The sequence below is a fragment of the Oncorhynchus keta genome, unplaced genomic scaffold (assembly GCF_023373465.1).
Source record: "Oncorhynchus keta strain PuntledgeMale-10-30-2019 unplaced genomic scaffold, Oket_V2 Un_scaffold_6322_pilon_pilon, whole genome shotgun sequence".
Lineage (NCBI taxonomy): Eukaryota > Metazoa > Chordata > Actinopteri > Salmoniformes > Salmonidae > Oncorhynchus > Oncorhynchus keta.
The window spans coordinates 160,444-177,417 of record NW_026290979.1 but is presented as its reverse complement, the minus strand read 5'-3'; the positions used below and the strand labels follow the sequence as shown (position 1 = coordinate 177,417).

At 46.7% G+C, this 16,974-nt stretch overlaps 1 protein-coding gene across 7 annotated transcripts in view; it reads left to right on the top strand.

Moving 5' to 3' along the window:
* Positions 1-16,974, top strand: part of hipk3b (homeodomain interacting protein kinase 3b) — a 122,614-nt gene that overhangs the window by 98,548 nt on the left and 7,092 nt on the right. For 5 of the 7 annotated variants that reach the window (XR_008134226.1, XR_008134225.1, XR_008134224.1 and 2 more), the window contains exons 4-12: positions 6,743-6,862; positions 7,614-7,700; positions 9,619-9,803; positions 9,967-10,129; positions 13,292-13,415; positions 14,551-14,672; positions 15,128-15,255; positions 15,584-15,754; positions 15,852-16,175. Coding sequence is in view for 3 of the 7 variants with exons in the window: in XM_052517258.1 (XP_052373218.1) it covers positions 6,743-6,862; positions 7,614-7,700; positions 9,619-9,803; positions 9,967-10,129; positions 13,292-13,415; positions 14,551-14,672; positions 15,128-15,255; positions 15,584-15,754; positions 15,852-16,175 (1,424 nt within the window). In the remaining 4 variants the exon portion in view is untranslated. Of the gene's footprint in view, positions 1-6,742; positions 6,863-7,613; positions 7,701-9,618; positions 9,804-9,966; positions 10,130-13,291; positions 13,416-14,492; positions 14,673-15,127; positions 15,256-15,583; positions 15,755-15,851; positions 16,176-16,974 lie in introns of all 7 variants that reach the window. The other 2 variants (XM_052517260.1, XM_052517261.1) reach the window with 2 other exon arrangements.

Genomic DNA, 16,974 nt, shown 5'->3' with positions numbered 1-16,974 from the left:
TTACAGTCATAGCATACAGGGAATGTTCTTTCCCCTTCTGTTACAGTCATAGCATACGGGAATGTTCTTTCCCCTTCTGTTACAGTCATAGCATACAGGGAATGTTCTTTCCCCTTCTGTTACAGTCATAGCATACAGGGAATGTTCTTTCCCCTTCTGTTACAGTCATAGTTCATACAGGGAATGTTCTTTCCCCTTCTGTTACAGTCATAGCATACAGGGAATGTTCTTTCCCCTTCTGTTACAGTCATAGCATACAGGGAATGTTCTTTCCCCTTCTGTTACAGTCATAGCATACAGGGAATGTTCTTTCCCCTTCTGTTACAGTCATAGCATACAGGGAATGTTCTTTCCCCTTCTGTTACAGTCATAGCATACAGGGAATGTTCTTTCCCCTTCTGTTACAGTCATAGCATACAGGGAATGTTCTTTCCCCTTCTGTTAATGTTCTTTCCCCTTCTGTTACAGTCATAGCATACAGGGAATGTTCTTTCCCCTTCTGTTACAGTCATAGCATACAGGGAATGTTCTTTCCCCATTCTGTTACAGTCATAGCATACAGGGAATGTTCTTTCCCCTTCTGTTACAGTCATAGCATACAGGGAATGTTCTTTCCCCTTCTGTTACAGTCATAGCATACAGGGAATGTTCTTTCCCCTTCTGTTACAGTCATAGCATACAGGGAATGTTCTTTCCCCTTCTGTTACAGTCATAGGGGAATGTTCTTTCCCCTTCTGTTACAGTCATAGCATACAGGGAATGTTCTTTCCCCTTCTGTTACAGTCATAGCATACAGGGAATGTTCTTTCCCCTTCTGTTACAGTCATAGCATACAGGGAATGTTCTTTCCCCTTCTGTTACAGTCATAGCATACAGGGAATGTTCTTTCCCCTTCTGTTACAGTCATAGCATACAGGGAATGTTCTTTCCCCTTCTGTTACAGTCATAGCATACAGGGAATGTTCTTTCCCCTTCTGTTACAGTCATAGCATACAGGGAATGTTCTTTCCCCTTCTGTTACAGTCATAGCATACAGGGAATGTTCTTTCCCCTTCTGTTACAGTCATAGCATACAGGGAATGTTCTTTCCCCTTCTGTTACAGTCATAGCATACAGGGAATGTTCTTTCCCCTTCTGTTACAGTCAGTCATGTTCTTTCCCCTTCTGCATACAGGGAATGTTCTTTCCCCTTCTGTTACAGTCATAGCATACAGGGAATGTTCTTTCCCCTTCTGTTACAGTCATAGCATACAGGGAATGTTCTTTCCCCTTCTGTTACAGTCATAGCATACAGGGAATGTTCTTTCCCCTTCTGTTACAGTCATAGCATACAGGGAATGTTCTTTCCCCTTCTGTTACAGTCATAGCATACAGGGAATGTTCTTTCCCCTTCTGTTACAGTCATAGCATACAGGGAATGTTCTTTCCCCTTCTGTTACAGTCATAGCATACAGGGAATGTTCTTTCCCCTTCTGTTACAGTCATAGCATACAGGGAATGTTCTTTCCCCTTCTGTTACAGTCATAGCATACAGGGAATGTTCTTTCCCCTTCTGTTACAGTCATAGCATACAGGGAATGTTCTTTCCCCTTCTGTTACAGTCATAGCATACAGGGAATGTTCTTTCCCCTTCTGTTACAGTCATAGCATACAGGGAATGTTCTTTCCCCTTCTGTTACAGTCATAGCATACAGGGAATGTTCTTTCCCCTTCTGTTACAGTCATAGCATACAGGGAATGTTCTTTCCCCTTCTGTTACAGTCATAGCATACAGGGAATGTTCTTTCCCCTTCTGTTACAGTCATAGCATACAGGGAATGTTCTTTCCCCTTCTGTTACAGTCATAGCATACAGGGAATGTTCTTTCCCCTTCTGTTACAGTCATAGCATACAGGGAATGTTCTTTCCCCTTCTGTTACAGTCATAGCATACAGGGAATGTTCTTTCCCCTGTTACAGTCTGTTACAGTCATAGTTACATACAGGGAATGTTCTTTCCCCTTCTGTTACAGTCATAGCATACAGGGAATGTTCTTTCCCTTCTGTTACAGTCAGGGAATGTTCTTTTCCCCTTCTGTTACAGCATACAGGGAATGTTCTTTCCCCTTCTGTTACAGTCATAGCATACAGGGAATGTTCTTTCCCCTTCTGTTACAGTCATAGCATACAGGGAATGTTCTTTCCCCTTCTGTTAGTCATAGCATACAGGGAATGTTCTTTCCCCTTCTGTTACAGTCATAGCATACAGGGAATGTTCTTTCCCCTTCTGTTACAGTCATAGCATACAGGGAATGTTCTTTCCCCTTCTGTTACAGTCATAGCATACAGGGAATGTTCTTTCCTCTTCTGTTACAGTCATAGCATACAGGGAATGTTCTTTCCCCTCATCTGTGTTCTTTCCCCTTCTGTTACAGTCATAGCATACAGGGAATGTTCTTTCCCTTCTGTTACAGTCATAGCATACAGGGAATGTTCTTTCCCCTTCTGTTACAGTCATAGCATACAGGGAATGTTCTTTCCCCTTCTGTTACAGTCATAGCATACAGGGAATGTTCTTTCCCCTTCTGTTACAGTCATAGCATACAGGGAATGTTCTTTCCCCTTCTGTTAATAGCATACAGGGAATTTCTTTCCCCTTCTGTTACAGTCATAGCATACAGGGAATGTTCTTTCCCCTTCTGTTACAGTCATAGCATACAGGGAATGTTCTTTCCCCTTCTGTTAGTCATAGCATACAGGGAATGTTCTTTCCCCTTCTGTTACAGTCATAGCATACAGGGAATGTTCTTTCCCCTTCTGTTACAGTCATAGCATACAGGGAATGTTCTTTCCCTTCTGTTACAGGGAATGTTCTTTCCCCTTCTGTTACAGTCATAGCATACAGGGAATGTTCTTTCCCCTTCTGTTACAGTCATAGCATACAGGGAATGTTCTTTCCCCTTCTGTTACAGTCATAGCATACAGGGAATGTTCTTTCCCCTTCTGTTCACAGTGTTCTTTCCCCTAGTCATAGCAGGGAATGTTCTTTCCCCTTCTGTTACAGTCATAGCATACAGGGAATGTTCTTTCCCCTTCTGTTACAGTCATAGCATACAGGGAATGTTCTTTCCCCTTCTGTTACAGTCATAGCATACAGGGAATGTTCTTTCCCCTTCTGTTACAGTCATAGCATACAGGGAATGTTCTTTCCCCTTCTGTTACAGTCATAGCATACAGGGAATGTTCTTTCCCCTTCTGTTACAGTCATAGCATACAGGGAATGTTCTTTCCCCTTCTGTTACAGTCATAGCATACAGGGAATGTTCTTTCCCTTCTGTTACAGTCATAGCATACAGGGAATGTTCTGTTCTTTCCCCTTCTGTTACAGTCATAGCATACAGGGAATGTTCTTTCTCCCTTCTGTTACAGCATTGTTCTTTCCTTCTGTTACAGTCATAGCATACAGGGAATGTTCTTTCCCCTTCTGTTACAGTCATAGCATACAGGGAATGTTCTTTCCCCTTCTGTTACAGTCATAGCATACAGGGAATGTTCTTTCCCCTTCTGTTACAGTCATAGCATACAGGGAATGTTCTTTCCCCTTCTGTTACAGTCATAGCATACAGGGAATGTTCTTTCCCCTTCTGTTACAGTCATAGCATACAGGGAATGTTCTTTCCTCTTCTGTTACAGTCATAGCATACAGGGAATGTTCTTTCCCCTTCTGTTACAGTCATAGCATACAGGGAATGTTCTTTCCTCTTCTGTTACAGTCATAGCATACAGGGAATGTTCTTTCCCCTTCTGTTACAGTCATAGTATACAGGGAATGTTATTTCCCCTTCTGTTACAGTCATAGCATACAGGGAATGTTCTCTCCCCTTCTGTTACAGTCATAGCATACAGGGAATGTTCTTTCCCCTTCTGTTACAGTCATAGCATACAGGGAATGTTCTTTCCCCTTCTGTTACAGTCATAGTCATGTTCTTTCCCCTTCTGTTACATCATAGCATACAGGGAATGTTCTTTCCCCTTCTGTTACAGTCATAGCATACAGGGAATGTTCTTTCCCCTTCTGTTACAGTCATAGCATACAGGGAATGTTCTTTCCCTTCTGTTACATAGCATCATGTTTTCTTTCCCCTTCTGTTCATCATAGCATACAGGGAATGTTCTTTCCCCTTCTGTTACAGTCATAGCATACAGGGAATGTTCTTTCCCCTTCTGTTACAGTCATAGCATACAGGGAATGTTCTTTCCCCTTCTGTTACAGTCATAGCATACAGGGAATGTTCTTTCCCTTCTTCTGTCTATCAGTGTTCATAGCATACAGGGAATGTTCTTTCCCCTTCTGTTGTCATAGCATACAGTGTTCTTTCCCCTTCTGTTACAGTCATAGCATACAGGGAATGTTCTTTCTTCTGTTAGTCTATCCACGTGTCTTTCTCCTTCTGTTAGTCATCTATACAGGGAATGTTCTTTCTCCCTTCTGTCAGTCTATCCAGGTGTCTTTCTTTCTATCTTCTATCCACGTGTCTTTCTCTTCTGTTACAGTCATAGCATCTCTCTTGCTCAGTCTATCCATACGGAATGTCTTTCTCTTCTATCTCAGTCTTGCATACAGGTCTAATGTGTCTTTCCCTTCTTCTATCTCTCTTGCATACAGGGAATGTTCTTTCCTTCTTCTGTTTGCTCAGTCATACAGGGAATGTTCTTTCTCTATCTTTCTCTTGTCATAGTCTATCCACGGTCTTTCTCTCTTCTATCTCTTCTTGTTACAGTCATAGCATAGCATACAGTCTTTCTCTTCTATCTCTCTTGCTCAGTCTATCCATGTGTCTTTCTCTTCTATCTCTCTTGCTACAGGGATCCACATGTCTTTTCTTCTCTCTGTCATAGCCACAGTGTTCTTTCTCTTCTTCTGCTCAGTCTATCCACGTGTCTTTCTCTTCTATCTCTCTTGCTTACAGTCTATCCACATGTCTTTCTCCTGTCTCTCTTACAGTCATCTATCCACAATGTCTTTCTCTTCTCTTACTTGCTCGGTCATATACACGTGTCTTTCTCTTCTCTTGCTCGTCTATCCACGTGTCTTTCTCTTCTGTTCTCATAGCATACAGGTCTATCCACGTGTCTTTCTCTTCTATCTCTCTTCTGTTGTCTATCCACATGTCTTTCTCTTCTCTAGCTATCCACAGGTCTTTCTCTTCTCTTACTCGGTCTAGAATGTTCTTTCTCTTCTGTTACAGTCTAGCCTTTCCACATGTTACAGTCATAGCATACTTTCTTTCTTCTGTTACAGTCATCCACATGTCTTTCTCTTCTGTCTTGCAGGGAATCATAGCATACAGGGAATGTATCCACGTTCTTTCTCCCCTTCTGTTAGTCATAGCATACAGGGAATGTTCTTTCCCCTTCTCTCTCATGCTACGGGAATCTATCCACTTCTTTCTCTTCATCTCTCTTGCTTTCCCCTTCTGTTATCTATCTGTTCTTTCCCCTTCTGTTCAGTCTAGCCACGTGTCTTTCTTCTTCTATCTCTCTTGCTCTGTTAGTCTATCCACAGTGTCTTTCTCTTCTATCTCTCTTGCATCAGTCTATCCACTTCTGTTATCTCTTCCCTTCTGTTCTTCATCATCAGGGAATGTCTTTCTCTCTTTAGCTCATCTATCCACGGTCTTTCTCTTCTTCTCTTAGTCATAGCATACAGGTCTGTTCTTTCTGTTATCTCTCTTGCTCAGTCTATACGTGTCTTTCATCTCTCTTGCTCGGTCTATCCACGTGTCTTTCCCCTTCTATCTCTTTGTTCTTTCTATCCATGTCTTTCAGGGAATCCACGTGTCTTTCCCTATTCTCTTACAGCTCAGTCTATCCACGTGTCTTTCCCCTCTTCTATCTCTCTTTCTCTGTCTATCCACGTGTTCTTTCTCTTCTCATCTTTCCCTTCTGTCTAGCAGTCATCTATCCACGTGTCTTTCTCTTCTATCTCTCTTGCTCAGTCTATCCACGTGTCTTTCCCTTCTCTCTTGCTCAGTCTATCCAGGGAATGTCTTTCTTCTGTCAGTCATCTCAGGGAATGTTCTTCTCTGGTCTATCCAGTGTCTTTCTCTTCTATCTCTCTTGCTCCCCTCTATCCACGTGTCTTCTCTTCTATCTCTCTTGCTCAGTCTATCCACGTGTCTTTCTTTCTCTTCTGTCAGTCTATCCACGTGTCTTTCTTTCAGTCTATCCACGTGTCTTTCTCTTCTATCTCTCTTGCTCAGTCTATCCACGTGTCTTTCTCTTCTATCTCTCTTGCTCGGTCTATCCACGTGTCTTTCTCTTCTATCTCTCTTGCTCAGTCTATCCACGTGTCTTTCTCTTCTATCTCTCTTGCTCGGTCTATCCACGTGTCTTTCTCTTCTATCTCTCTTGCGGTCTATCCACGTGTCTTTCTCTTCTATCTCTCTTGCTCTATCCACGTGTCTTTCTCTTCTATCTCTCTTGCTCAGTCTATCCACGTGTCTTTCTCTTCTATCTCTCTTGCTCAGTCTATCCACGTGTCTTTCTCTTCTATCTCTCTTGCTCGGTCTATCCACGTGTCTTTCTCTTCTATCTCTCTTGCTCAGTCTATCCACGTGTCTTTCTCTTCTCTCTTGCTCGGTCTATCCACGTGTCTTTCTCTTCTATCTCTCTTGCTCAGTCTATCCACGTGTCTTTCTCTTCTATCTCTCTTGCTCGGTCTATTCACGTCTTTGTTTGTCCCTCTCTTCCTCTTTTCACAGATTCGCTACATTTCTCAGACGCAGGGTTTGCCTGGGGAGCATCTGTTGAATGTGGGGACGAAGACGGCACGGTTCTTCTGCAGGGAGTCTGACTCCCCCTACTCAGCATGGCGATTGAAAGTAAGAAGGACCCCTAAGCCCAAAAGACATCTCCAGCAGAACCCCCCCCCAGCACCCTCTCTCAACCATTCCATACACTGACCCCTCCTCTTTCGCTCCTCTCCACCAAAACACACACCTCCTAGCCCTCACTGAAAACAAACCTTCATATTATCTCACCATCACCAAACATTCTCCCACCAGAGAAGAAAACCCCAACACAAGCATCCTCTTTTTCACCGCTTGAACCTTTCTCCCCCTGTCTCGCTCTCTCTCTTTCTCCCCCTGTCTCGCTCTCTCTCTTTCTCCCCCTGTCTCGCTCTCTCTCTTTCTCCCCTTGTCTCGCTCTCTCTCTTTCTCCCCTTGTCTCGCTCTCTCTCTTTCTCCCCTTGTCTCGCTCTCTCTCTTTCTCCCCTGTCTCGCTCTCTCTCTTTCTCCCCCTCGCTCTCTCTCTTTCTCCCCTTGTCTCGCTCTCTCTCTTTCTCCCCCTGTCTCGCTCTCTCTCTTTCTCCCCTTGTCTCGCTCTCTCTCTTTCTCCCCCTGTCTCGCTCTCTCTCTTTCTCCCCTGTCTCGCTCTCTCTCTCTCCCCTGTCTCGCTCTCTCTCTTTCTCCCCCTGTCTCGCTCTCTCTCTTTCTCTCCCTCTCTCTCTCTCTCCCTGTCTCTCCCCCTGTCTCCCTGTCTCTCTCCCCCTGTCTCTCTCTCCCTGTCTCTCTCTTTCTCCCCCTGTCTCTCTCTCTCCTCCTGTCTCTCTCTCTCCTCCTGTCTCTCCAGTCGACTGATGAGCATGAGACCGAGACGGGGATGAAATCGAAGGAAGCAAGGAAGTACATCTTCAACTGTTTGGATGACATGGCGCACGTAAGTCTTGTTCCACAGGATGTGGACACCTTCCGCTGTTCTAACTAGACCGTGTTGATGAGTCTCTACTCAGGAAGCCCATGGTCAGATGGTTAGATGACATGGGGCCGTAGATCTGAGAGAGAGGAAGTTCACCTTCAGCTGTTTGACTGAAAAAGCTAGAACATGTACGTACATCTCATTGCTGGAAAAACCCCATTGTCACATCTCTAGTCATATGCTAAGTGACATGCTAAGGTTCAGCACCCAACACTTAGTTTGAAAGTCATGCCTCGGTGAAACCACAGCTGGAAATTCCCTGATAATGAGATCATGGGTTGAACATTTCCCTGCTGATGTTTTTTTGAGTTGGGGGGGGGTGTGTGACGTAGAGATGGGGGGACGTAGATGTGTAGAGACGGGGGATGACGTAGAGACGGGGATGATGTAGAGAGGGGGACGGGGGGGATGACGAGAGACGGGGGGATGACGTAGAGACGGGGGAGGGATGACGGACGTAGATGTGTAGAGACGGGGGATGACGTAGAGACGGGGGATGACGTAGAGACGGGGGGATGACGAGAGACGGGGGGATGACGTAGAGACGGGGGGATGACGTAGAGACGAGGGGATGACGAGAGGCGGGGGGATGACGTGAGGCGGGGGGGCGACGCGACGTAGATGTGTAGAGACGGGGGATGACGTAGAGACGGGGGATGACGTGAGATGGGGGGATGACGTAGAGACGGGGGATGACGTGGAGACGGGGGGATGACGTAGAGACGGGGGACGCGACGTAGATGTGTAGAGACGGGGATGACGGGGGGAGAGACGGGGGGATGACGTAGACGGGGGATGACGTAGATGTGTAGAGACGGGGGATGACGTAGAGACGGGGGGATGACGAGACGGGGATGACGAGACTGATGGTAGAGACGGGGGATGACGTAGAGACGGGGGATGACGTAGATGTGTAGAGACGGGGGGGATGACGTAGAGACGGGGATGACGGAGAGGCGGGGGCGACGTAGAGACGGGGGATGACGTGGGATGACGTAGAGACGGGATGACGACGTGGAGACTGGAGATGACGACGTAGAGACTGGGGGTGACGACGTGGAGACTGGGGGTGACGACGTAGAGACTGGGAATGACGACGTAGAGACTGGGGGTGACGACGTAGAGACTGGGGGTGACGACGTAGAGACTGGGGGTGACGACGTGGAGACTGGGGGGTGACGACGTAGAGACTGGGGGTGACGACGTAGAGACTGGGGGGTGACGACGTAGAGACTGGGGGTGACGACGTAGAGACTGGGGGTGACGACGTGAGACTGGGGGTGACGACGTAGAGACTGGGGGTGACGACGTAGAGACTGGGGGTGACGACGTAGAGACTGGGGGTGACGACGTAGAGACTGGGGGGATGACGACGTAGATGTGTAGAGACTGGGGGCGTAGATGTGTAGAGACTGGGGGGGGCGTGGATGTGTAGAGACTGGGGGCGTGGATGTGTAGAGACTGGGGGCGTGTGTAGATGTGTAGAGACTGGGGGCGTGGATGTGTAGAGACTGGGGGCGTGGATGTGTAGAGACTGGGGGGCGTAGATGTGTAGAGACTGGGGGGTGATATAGATGTGTAGAGACGGGGGATGTAGATATGAAAAATGCCTCATCGTTCCACTTATCACAATGGTTGGTTTGATGTTTTCACATTTGATAAACTTCTGCAAAATGTCTGGTATTTTTAATTTAGGAAAGGATTATTCCAGCATAGTGACTGTTTATACTGTTTATACTGTTTGTCCCTTAAACAAGTCTCCCTTGACTTGTAAAGCTGGTTTAAAACTTTCTGAGGCTCCAGATGAAATGGACACAAACACTGGGAAAGATAACAGATGACCAGTTCTCCTGAGCCCTGACCTGCCTCTCTCTCCCAGGTCAACTTGGTGATGAATCTGGAAGGTAGTGACCTGTTGGCAGAGAAGGTGGACCGAAGAGAGTTTGTAGGCCTGCTGAAGAGGATGTTGTGGATCGATGCGGAGAAGAGGATCGCCCCCGCTGAGGCGCTCAGCCACTCCTTTATGTCCATGCAACACCTGCTCGACTTCCCCCATAGCAACCAGTGAGTTTCCCCCACTGTCTTTCAGGCGGGTTGACCTTTTCGTAGAGAAGAGATGATGAAACATTTAGTTATTTGTAAAAGGAGGACAAGCATAAAGAATAGCTGGGGCCTGCTGTACTGTGATGAAAATAACTCCAACCCCCTCCTTTCCTCTCTCCATCAGTGTCAAATCATGTTTCCACATCATGGACGTTACCCGCTCTCGTCCCGGTCCTTACGACACGCTCAACCGGAACAAAGCCCCCTTCATCAGACCGGTGACCACCACCACAACCACAGTTAACCTGACCGGGCCCTTCAGCAAGATGGCCACCATCCACAACCAAGTAAGTAGCTTCACCACATCAATACAGTAGCCGTCACATGGAGGGAAAACATTTCCGTTTATATGAATAGACGGCTATATGACAATGTACCACTGCTAGAGCTGTTAGACTTCATATTAGATTTGAATGGAGACAGTTTTATCAGACAAGTCTTCATTTGAGAAACAGCTAGACCAAGGCGTGTTTTCCCCTTACCCAGACCTCCAGATGGTCGGAGTGGATGACATGGGGCTTTATCGCCCCCCTCGTCCTCACGTGGAACTGTAGCCGTTCACCTTCGCTGTCGTGGCGACGCCAGGACGTTACGTAGGCTACGTCATGGCAACAGCGCGGGTGCGTTGTGTTGCTGAGGAGAGATGGTTGAAGTTTGGAGCCATCTGATCCTATTAGACAGATGAGTTCAACTGGCCTAATACTGTCATGTTTTCACTTTGTTATTCTAAATACCAACCAGCTATTTCTGGAAATACAAGTCCATCTTTGTCAATACATTAGAAGTCCATTCTCATATCAACTGTTGGTACAATGTGAAGGTGATGGCGTCTGAACCTCATATACCACAAGCCCAATTGAATCAAGTTGATGTATCGACACATCCTTAATTCTAGTGCATTTGTGTTCAGTATTTACCCCTGGGGGGGAAACAGAATGGGTGGTCTCTAGGAAAGCCTTGTGTGTGTAAAACACATCCGCTCTGATGTAGGTGAACTTTGATTGGTTCCAGTTCCAGGAAGTATTTGGTGGGAAAATGCACCAGATCTCCCAGTATTCACCTCTCAGAATGCTTTGTGTTGACTGTCATGTGTAATGGGGGGGGCTGCTCCCTGTTCTGTGTCAACTTTTTTTATTGGACTTTCCAGACCTTTGATCATGTTGGATTCAGCCCTGCTCTAATTCCCTGGATTCAATATTGTAGGCCGGGCACAAGAGGTCAGAGCAGTGACCTCTGAACCACATGCTCCTGCTCTGTTCTTTGTTTATTCATAAAGTGTCGGAGAAGGACTGCTGATCTAGGATCAGCTTTGCCTTTTAAATTATTGAATAATATGATTATATGGACAGATCCTAGATCTGTACTCTTACTCTATTCTTGGTGCATACGGCACTGCTGTTTGGCTCAGACTCCAGACAGGCAGGTCGCCATCTACTGGGGATGTGAGGCTAATGCAGATTATATGTTGGAATCTGTCAAGACTTACACTAGGAGGTTTTTAATTATGGAGAGTCAAAGTTCTGCTATTTTTTCCTTATTTTTTTCTCAGAAACACTTTCTTTATGAAAATTGTTATTGAGGCACAATTCCCCTTATGTTGTGCTGATGAAATCCCTGTTGATAGACGGTCTGTGTTGATCTAACCCATTAGTTTCTGTAGTAGATGTCAGGGGGCTCATGTCTCTGTGTTGATCTAACCCATTAGTTTCTGTAGTAGATGTCAGGGGGCTCATGTCTCTGTGTTGATCTAACCCATTAGTTTCTGTAGTAGATGTCAGGGGGCTCATGTCTCTGTGTTGATCTAACCCATTAGTTTCTGTAGTAGATGTCAGGGGCTCATGTCTCTGTGTTGATCTAACCCATTAGTTTCTGTAGTAGATGTCAGGGGCTCATGTCTCTGTGTTGATCTAACCCATTAGTTTCTGTAGTAGATGTCAGGGGGCTCATGTCTCTGTGTTGATCTAACCCATTAGTTTCTGTAGTAGATGTCAGGGGGCTCATGTCTCTGTGTTGATCTAACCCATTTCTGTAGTTTCTGTAGTAGATGTCAGGGGCTCATGTCTCTGTGTTGATCTAACCCATTAGTTTCTGTAGTAGATGTCAGGGGCTCATGTCTCTGTGTTGATCTAACCCATTAGTTTCTGTAGTAGATGTCAGGGGCTCATGTCTCTGTGTTGATCTAACCCATTAGTTTCTGTAGTAGATGTCAGGGGGCTCATGTCTCTGTGTTGATCTAACCCATTAGTTTCTGTAGTAGATGTCAGGGGGCTCATGTCTCTGTGTTGATCTAACCCAGTTTAGTTTCTGTAGTAGATGTCAGGGGCTCATGTCTCTGTGTTGATCTAACCCATTAGTTTCTGTAGTAGATGTCAGCGGGCTCATGTCTCTGTGTTGATCTAACCCATTAGTTTCTGTAGTAGATGTCAGGGGGCTCATGTCTCTGTGTTGATCTAACCCATTAGTTTCTTCTCTCTGTGTTGTCTAACCCATTAGTTTCTGTAGTAGATGTCAGGGAGCTCATGTCTCTGTGTTGATCTAACCCATTAGTTTCTGTAGTAGATGTCAGGGGGCTCATGTCTCTGTGTTGATCTAACCCATTAGTTTCTGTAGTAGATGTCAGGGGGCTCATGTCTCTGTGTTGATCTAACCCATTAGTTTCTGTAGTAGATGTCAGGGGGCTCATGTCTCTGTGTTGATCTAACCCATTAGTTTCTGTAGTAGATGTCAGGGGGCTCATGTCTCTGTGTTGATCTAACCCATTAGTTTCTGTAGTAGATGTCAGGGGGCTCATGTCTCTGTGTTGATCTAACCCATTAGTTTCTGTAGTAGATGTCAGGGGGCTCATGTCTCTGTGTTGATCTAACCCATTAGTTTCTGTAGTAGATGTCAGGGGGCTCATGTCTCTGTGTTGATCTAACCCATTAGTTTCTGTAGTAGATGTCAGGGGGCTCATGTCTCTGTGTTGATCTAACCCATTAGTTTCTGTAGTAGATGTCAGGGGCTCATGTCTCTGTGTTGATCTAACCCATTAGTTTCTGTAGTAGATGTCAGGGGGCTCATGTCTCTGTGTTGATCTAACCCATTAGTTTCTGTAGTAGATGTCAGGGTGCTCATGTCTCTGTGTTGATCTAACCCATTAGTTTCTGTAGTAGATGTCAGGGGCTCATGTCTCTGTGTTGATCTAACCCATTAGTTTCTGTAGTAGATGTCTCATGTCTCTGTGTTGATCTAACCCATTAGTTTCTGTAGTAGATGTCAGGGGGCTCATGTCTCTGTGTTGATCTAACCCATTAGTTTCTGTAGTAGATGTCAGGGGGCTCATGTCTCTGTGTTGATCTAACCCATTAGTTTCTGTAGTAGATGTCAGGGGGCTCATGTCTCTGTGTTGATCTAACCCATTAGTTTCTGTAGTAGATGTCAGGGGGCTCATGTCTCTGTCTTGTCTTCAGGCTTTAGCCCCCTCTGCCCCCTCAGTGATGCACCCTGGGATACCGGTCCAAACAGGAAATGGCCAGTTTGGCTGCAGCGACTCATTTCAACAGGCACTCATCCTGTGCCCCCCAACGATGCAGGGTATGACTTCTTAATATTCTCCTCCCCCTCCTCTCTTCTCTCTTTCTCCTCCCCCCTCCTCTCTTCTCTCTTTCTCCCCCCCCCCTCCTCTCTTCTCTTTCTCCTCCCCCCTCCTCTCTTCTCTCTTTCTCCTCCCCCCTCCTCTCTTCTCTCTTTCTCCTCCCCCTCCTCTCTTCTCTCTTTCTCTCCCCCTGGGGCTCTCTCTGTTCTCTCCTTTCTCCTCCCCCTCCTCTCTTCTCTCTTTCTCCTCCCCTCCTCCTCTCTCTCTTTCTCCTCCCCTCCTCTCTTCTCTCTTTCTCCTCCCCCTCCTCTCTCTCTTTCTCTCCTCTTCTCTCTCTCTCTCTTCTCTTTCTCCCCCTCTCTCTCTTCTCTTTCCCTCCCCCTCCTCTCTTCTCTCTTTCTCCTCCCCCCTCCTCTCTTCTCTCTTTCTCCTCCCCCTCCTCTCTTCTCTCTTTCTCCTCCCCCCTCCTCTCTTCTCTCTTTCTCCTCCCCCCTCCTCTCTTCTCTCTTTCTCCTCCCCCCTCCTCTCTTCTCTCTTTCTCCCCCCCTCCTCTCTTCTCTCTTTCTCCTCCCCCCTCCTCTCTTCTCTCTTTCTCCTCCCCCCTCCCCTCTTCTCTCTTTCTCCTCCTCTCTTCTCTTTCTCCTCCCCCCTCCTCTCTTCTCTCTTTCTCCTCCCCCCTCCTCTCTTCTCTCTTTCTCCTCCCCCCTCCTCTCTCTCTCTTTTCTCCTCCCCCTCCTCTTCTCTCTTTCTCCTCCCCCCCTCTTCTCTCTTTCTCTCTCTTCTCTCTCTCTCTCTCTTTTCTCCTCCCCCTCCTCTCTTCTCTCTTTCTCCTCCCCCCTCCTCTCTTCTCTCTTTCTCCTCCCCCCTCCTCTCTTCTCTCTTTCTCCCCCCCTCCTCTCTTCTCTCTTTCTCTCCTCTCTTTCTCTCCTCTCTTCTCTTCTTTCCTCCCCCTCCCTCTCTTCTCTCTTTCTCCCCCCCTCTTCTCTCTTTCTCTCCTCTCTCTCTCCCCCTCTCTTCTCCCCCCCTCCTCTCTTCCCCCCCCTCTCTTTCTCCCTCCTTTCCATCCACCTCTATAGCAAAATCTACTGACTTGGACTTACTGTGGAACACATGTTTCCCTTTCCGGTCCTCCAGGAATCCCCACTAACACGGCCAAGCCTCAGGGCTTCTCCGTACGCATGGAGACTGCTGTGCCTCTGGTCACCCAAGCTCCCTCCATCCAGCCCCTACAGATCAGACCTGGGCTCATCACACAGGTAACGAGAAGAGAGGGGGGAGCGGGAGAGAGTCCATAGTATTCGGGCCAGCTGTGATTGAGTGATTCAGACCAACAGAGAAACTGACTGTGAAGGAGAATCAGCAAGACACAGCCTGGATGCATTTGTGCTGGGGTTGTTTTGAATGTATTCAACTGAAATGTTGAATTTCAGTTGAATACGTTCAACTTAACCCAACCCCACTGAATCAGAGAGGTGTGGGGGGCTGCCTTAATCGTCATCCATGTCTCCGGCACCCGGGGAACAGTGGGTTAACTGCCTTGCTCGGGCAGGACTACAGATTTTTACCTTGTCACCTCGGGGATTCGATCCAGCAATCTTTCAGTTACTGGCCTAACGCTCTAACCACTAGGCTACCTGCCCCTCTATACCACGGAATGAATAAGTTTAGATAGCTATAGAAACCATGGAAACGGTGTTCCTCTCCCTTGCAGCAGACCTGGTCTAACCGCCCCCAGCAGATCCTGGTGCCCGCCTGGCAGCAGGTGACTTCAATGGCGCCCCCACCAGCCACCATGGCGTCTGACACTGTGGCAGGCCCACAGAGACTGGGAGAATGGGGGTGAGTGCTGTCTGTCAGCTGTTGACTGTCTGTGCTCTTTAGCGACCGTCAGTAACTCATTCATTTTTTTCTCCGTAGGGAGCCAATAGGGAAGCTCCAAATGAATTTTTTGAAACTGCATTGTCTGTCAGTCTGTTTTGTTGCTATGCTCTTCTACCCTTGACAAGGACTTCTCTGAGAATATAGGACACAGTGTGATGGCTGTCTGGCAAACTGATGGAGAATGAGTCACATGCCTCTCCTTTGAAGCAGGCGAGTGAGATCAGTCAGTTCAGTCTCTAATATAGATAATAACCTTTGGCTCGTTACCCCGTATTGTCATTTGCAGGAAGGTGCGTCCCCATGGCAACCAATACAGCTCTATGATGCCCCACCACCATCAGCCGTTCTTAACCAACCAGATGACCATGTCTGCCCACCAGCCAATCAGCATAGGCATCGCTCACGTGGTGTGGCCACAGCCCTCTGCAAACAAGAGAAACAAGCCCTGCTTTAACAGGTACACACACACACACACACACACACACACACACACACACACACACACACACAATCTGATCATTTAAAAAACCTTCCCGCCATTTATTTCTCCCTAGAGGCAGCAATTTCACCTACAACACCAACACCCAAAACTCAGCATGCCAGTCCCCAAAGATGGCCGACACCACGAGGAATGTCCCAGAGGATAGATTCCCAGAGGCGGGGCGAGCTGCACAGCTGGAACCTGAACCGGAGCAGGTGGAGGAGCCTCGCTGCTGTAAGGCAGGTTCAGACTCTGAAGAGCAGTCTGTCTCTTGTAAGCAGCGGCAGGCCATGGTGATGTCTGATCTGGCCAGCCCCACTGTTACTGTCATTAGTATCAGCAGTGATGAGGAAGAGGAGGAGGAGGAAGAGAGAACACGGAGACACTCACTGGGGGAGTAAGTAACTCTCAAGCTCCTCCAGAATCAGTCTCTTCAAATATCCACTACAGTCCACAATCAGTCTCTTCAAATATCCACTACAGTCCACAATCAGTCTCTTCAAATATCCACTACAGTCCACAATCAGTCTCTTCAAATATCCACTACAGTCCACAATCAGTCTCTTCAAATATCCACTACAGTCCACAATCAGTCTCTTCAAATATCCACTACAGTCCACAATCAGTCTCTTCAAATATCCACTACCGTCCACAATCAGTCTCTTCAAATATCCACTACCGTCCACAATCAGTCTCTTCAAATATCCACTACAGTCCACAATCAGTCTCTTCAAATATCCACTACCGTCCACAATCAGTCTCTTCAAATATCCACTACAATCGTCTCTTCAAATATCCACTACAGTCCACAATCAGTCCACAATCAGTCTCTTCAAATATCCACTACAGTCCACAATCAGTCTCTTCAAATATCCACTACAGTCCACAATCAGTCTCTTCAAATATCCACTACCGTCCACAATCAGTCTCTTCAAATATCCACTACAGTCCACAATCAGTCTCTTCAAATATCCACTACAGTCCACAATCAGTCTCTTCAAATATCCACTACAGTCCACAATCAGTCTCTTCAAATATCCACTACAGTCCACAATCAGTCTCTTCAAATATCCACTACAGTCCACAATCAGTCTCTTCAAATATCCACTACAGTCCACAATCAGTCTCTTCAAATATCGAAGTCATTATCTTCTCAAACTCTGTATGTAACTTGTAACTAAAACCCTCTCTTCTCC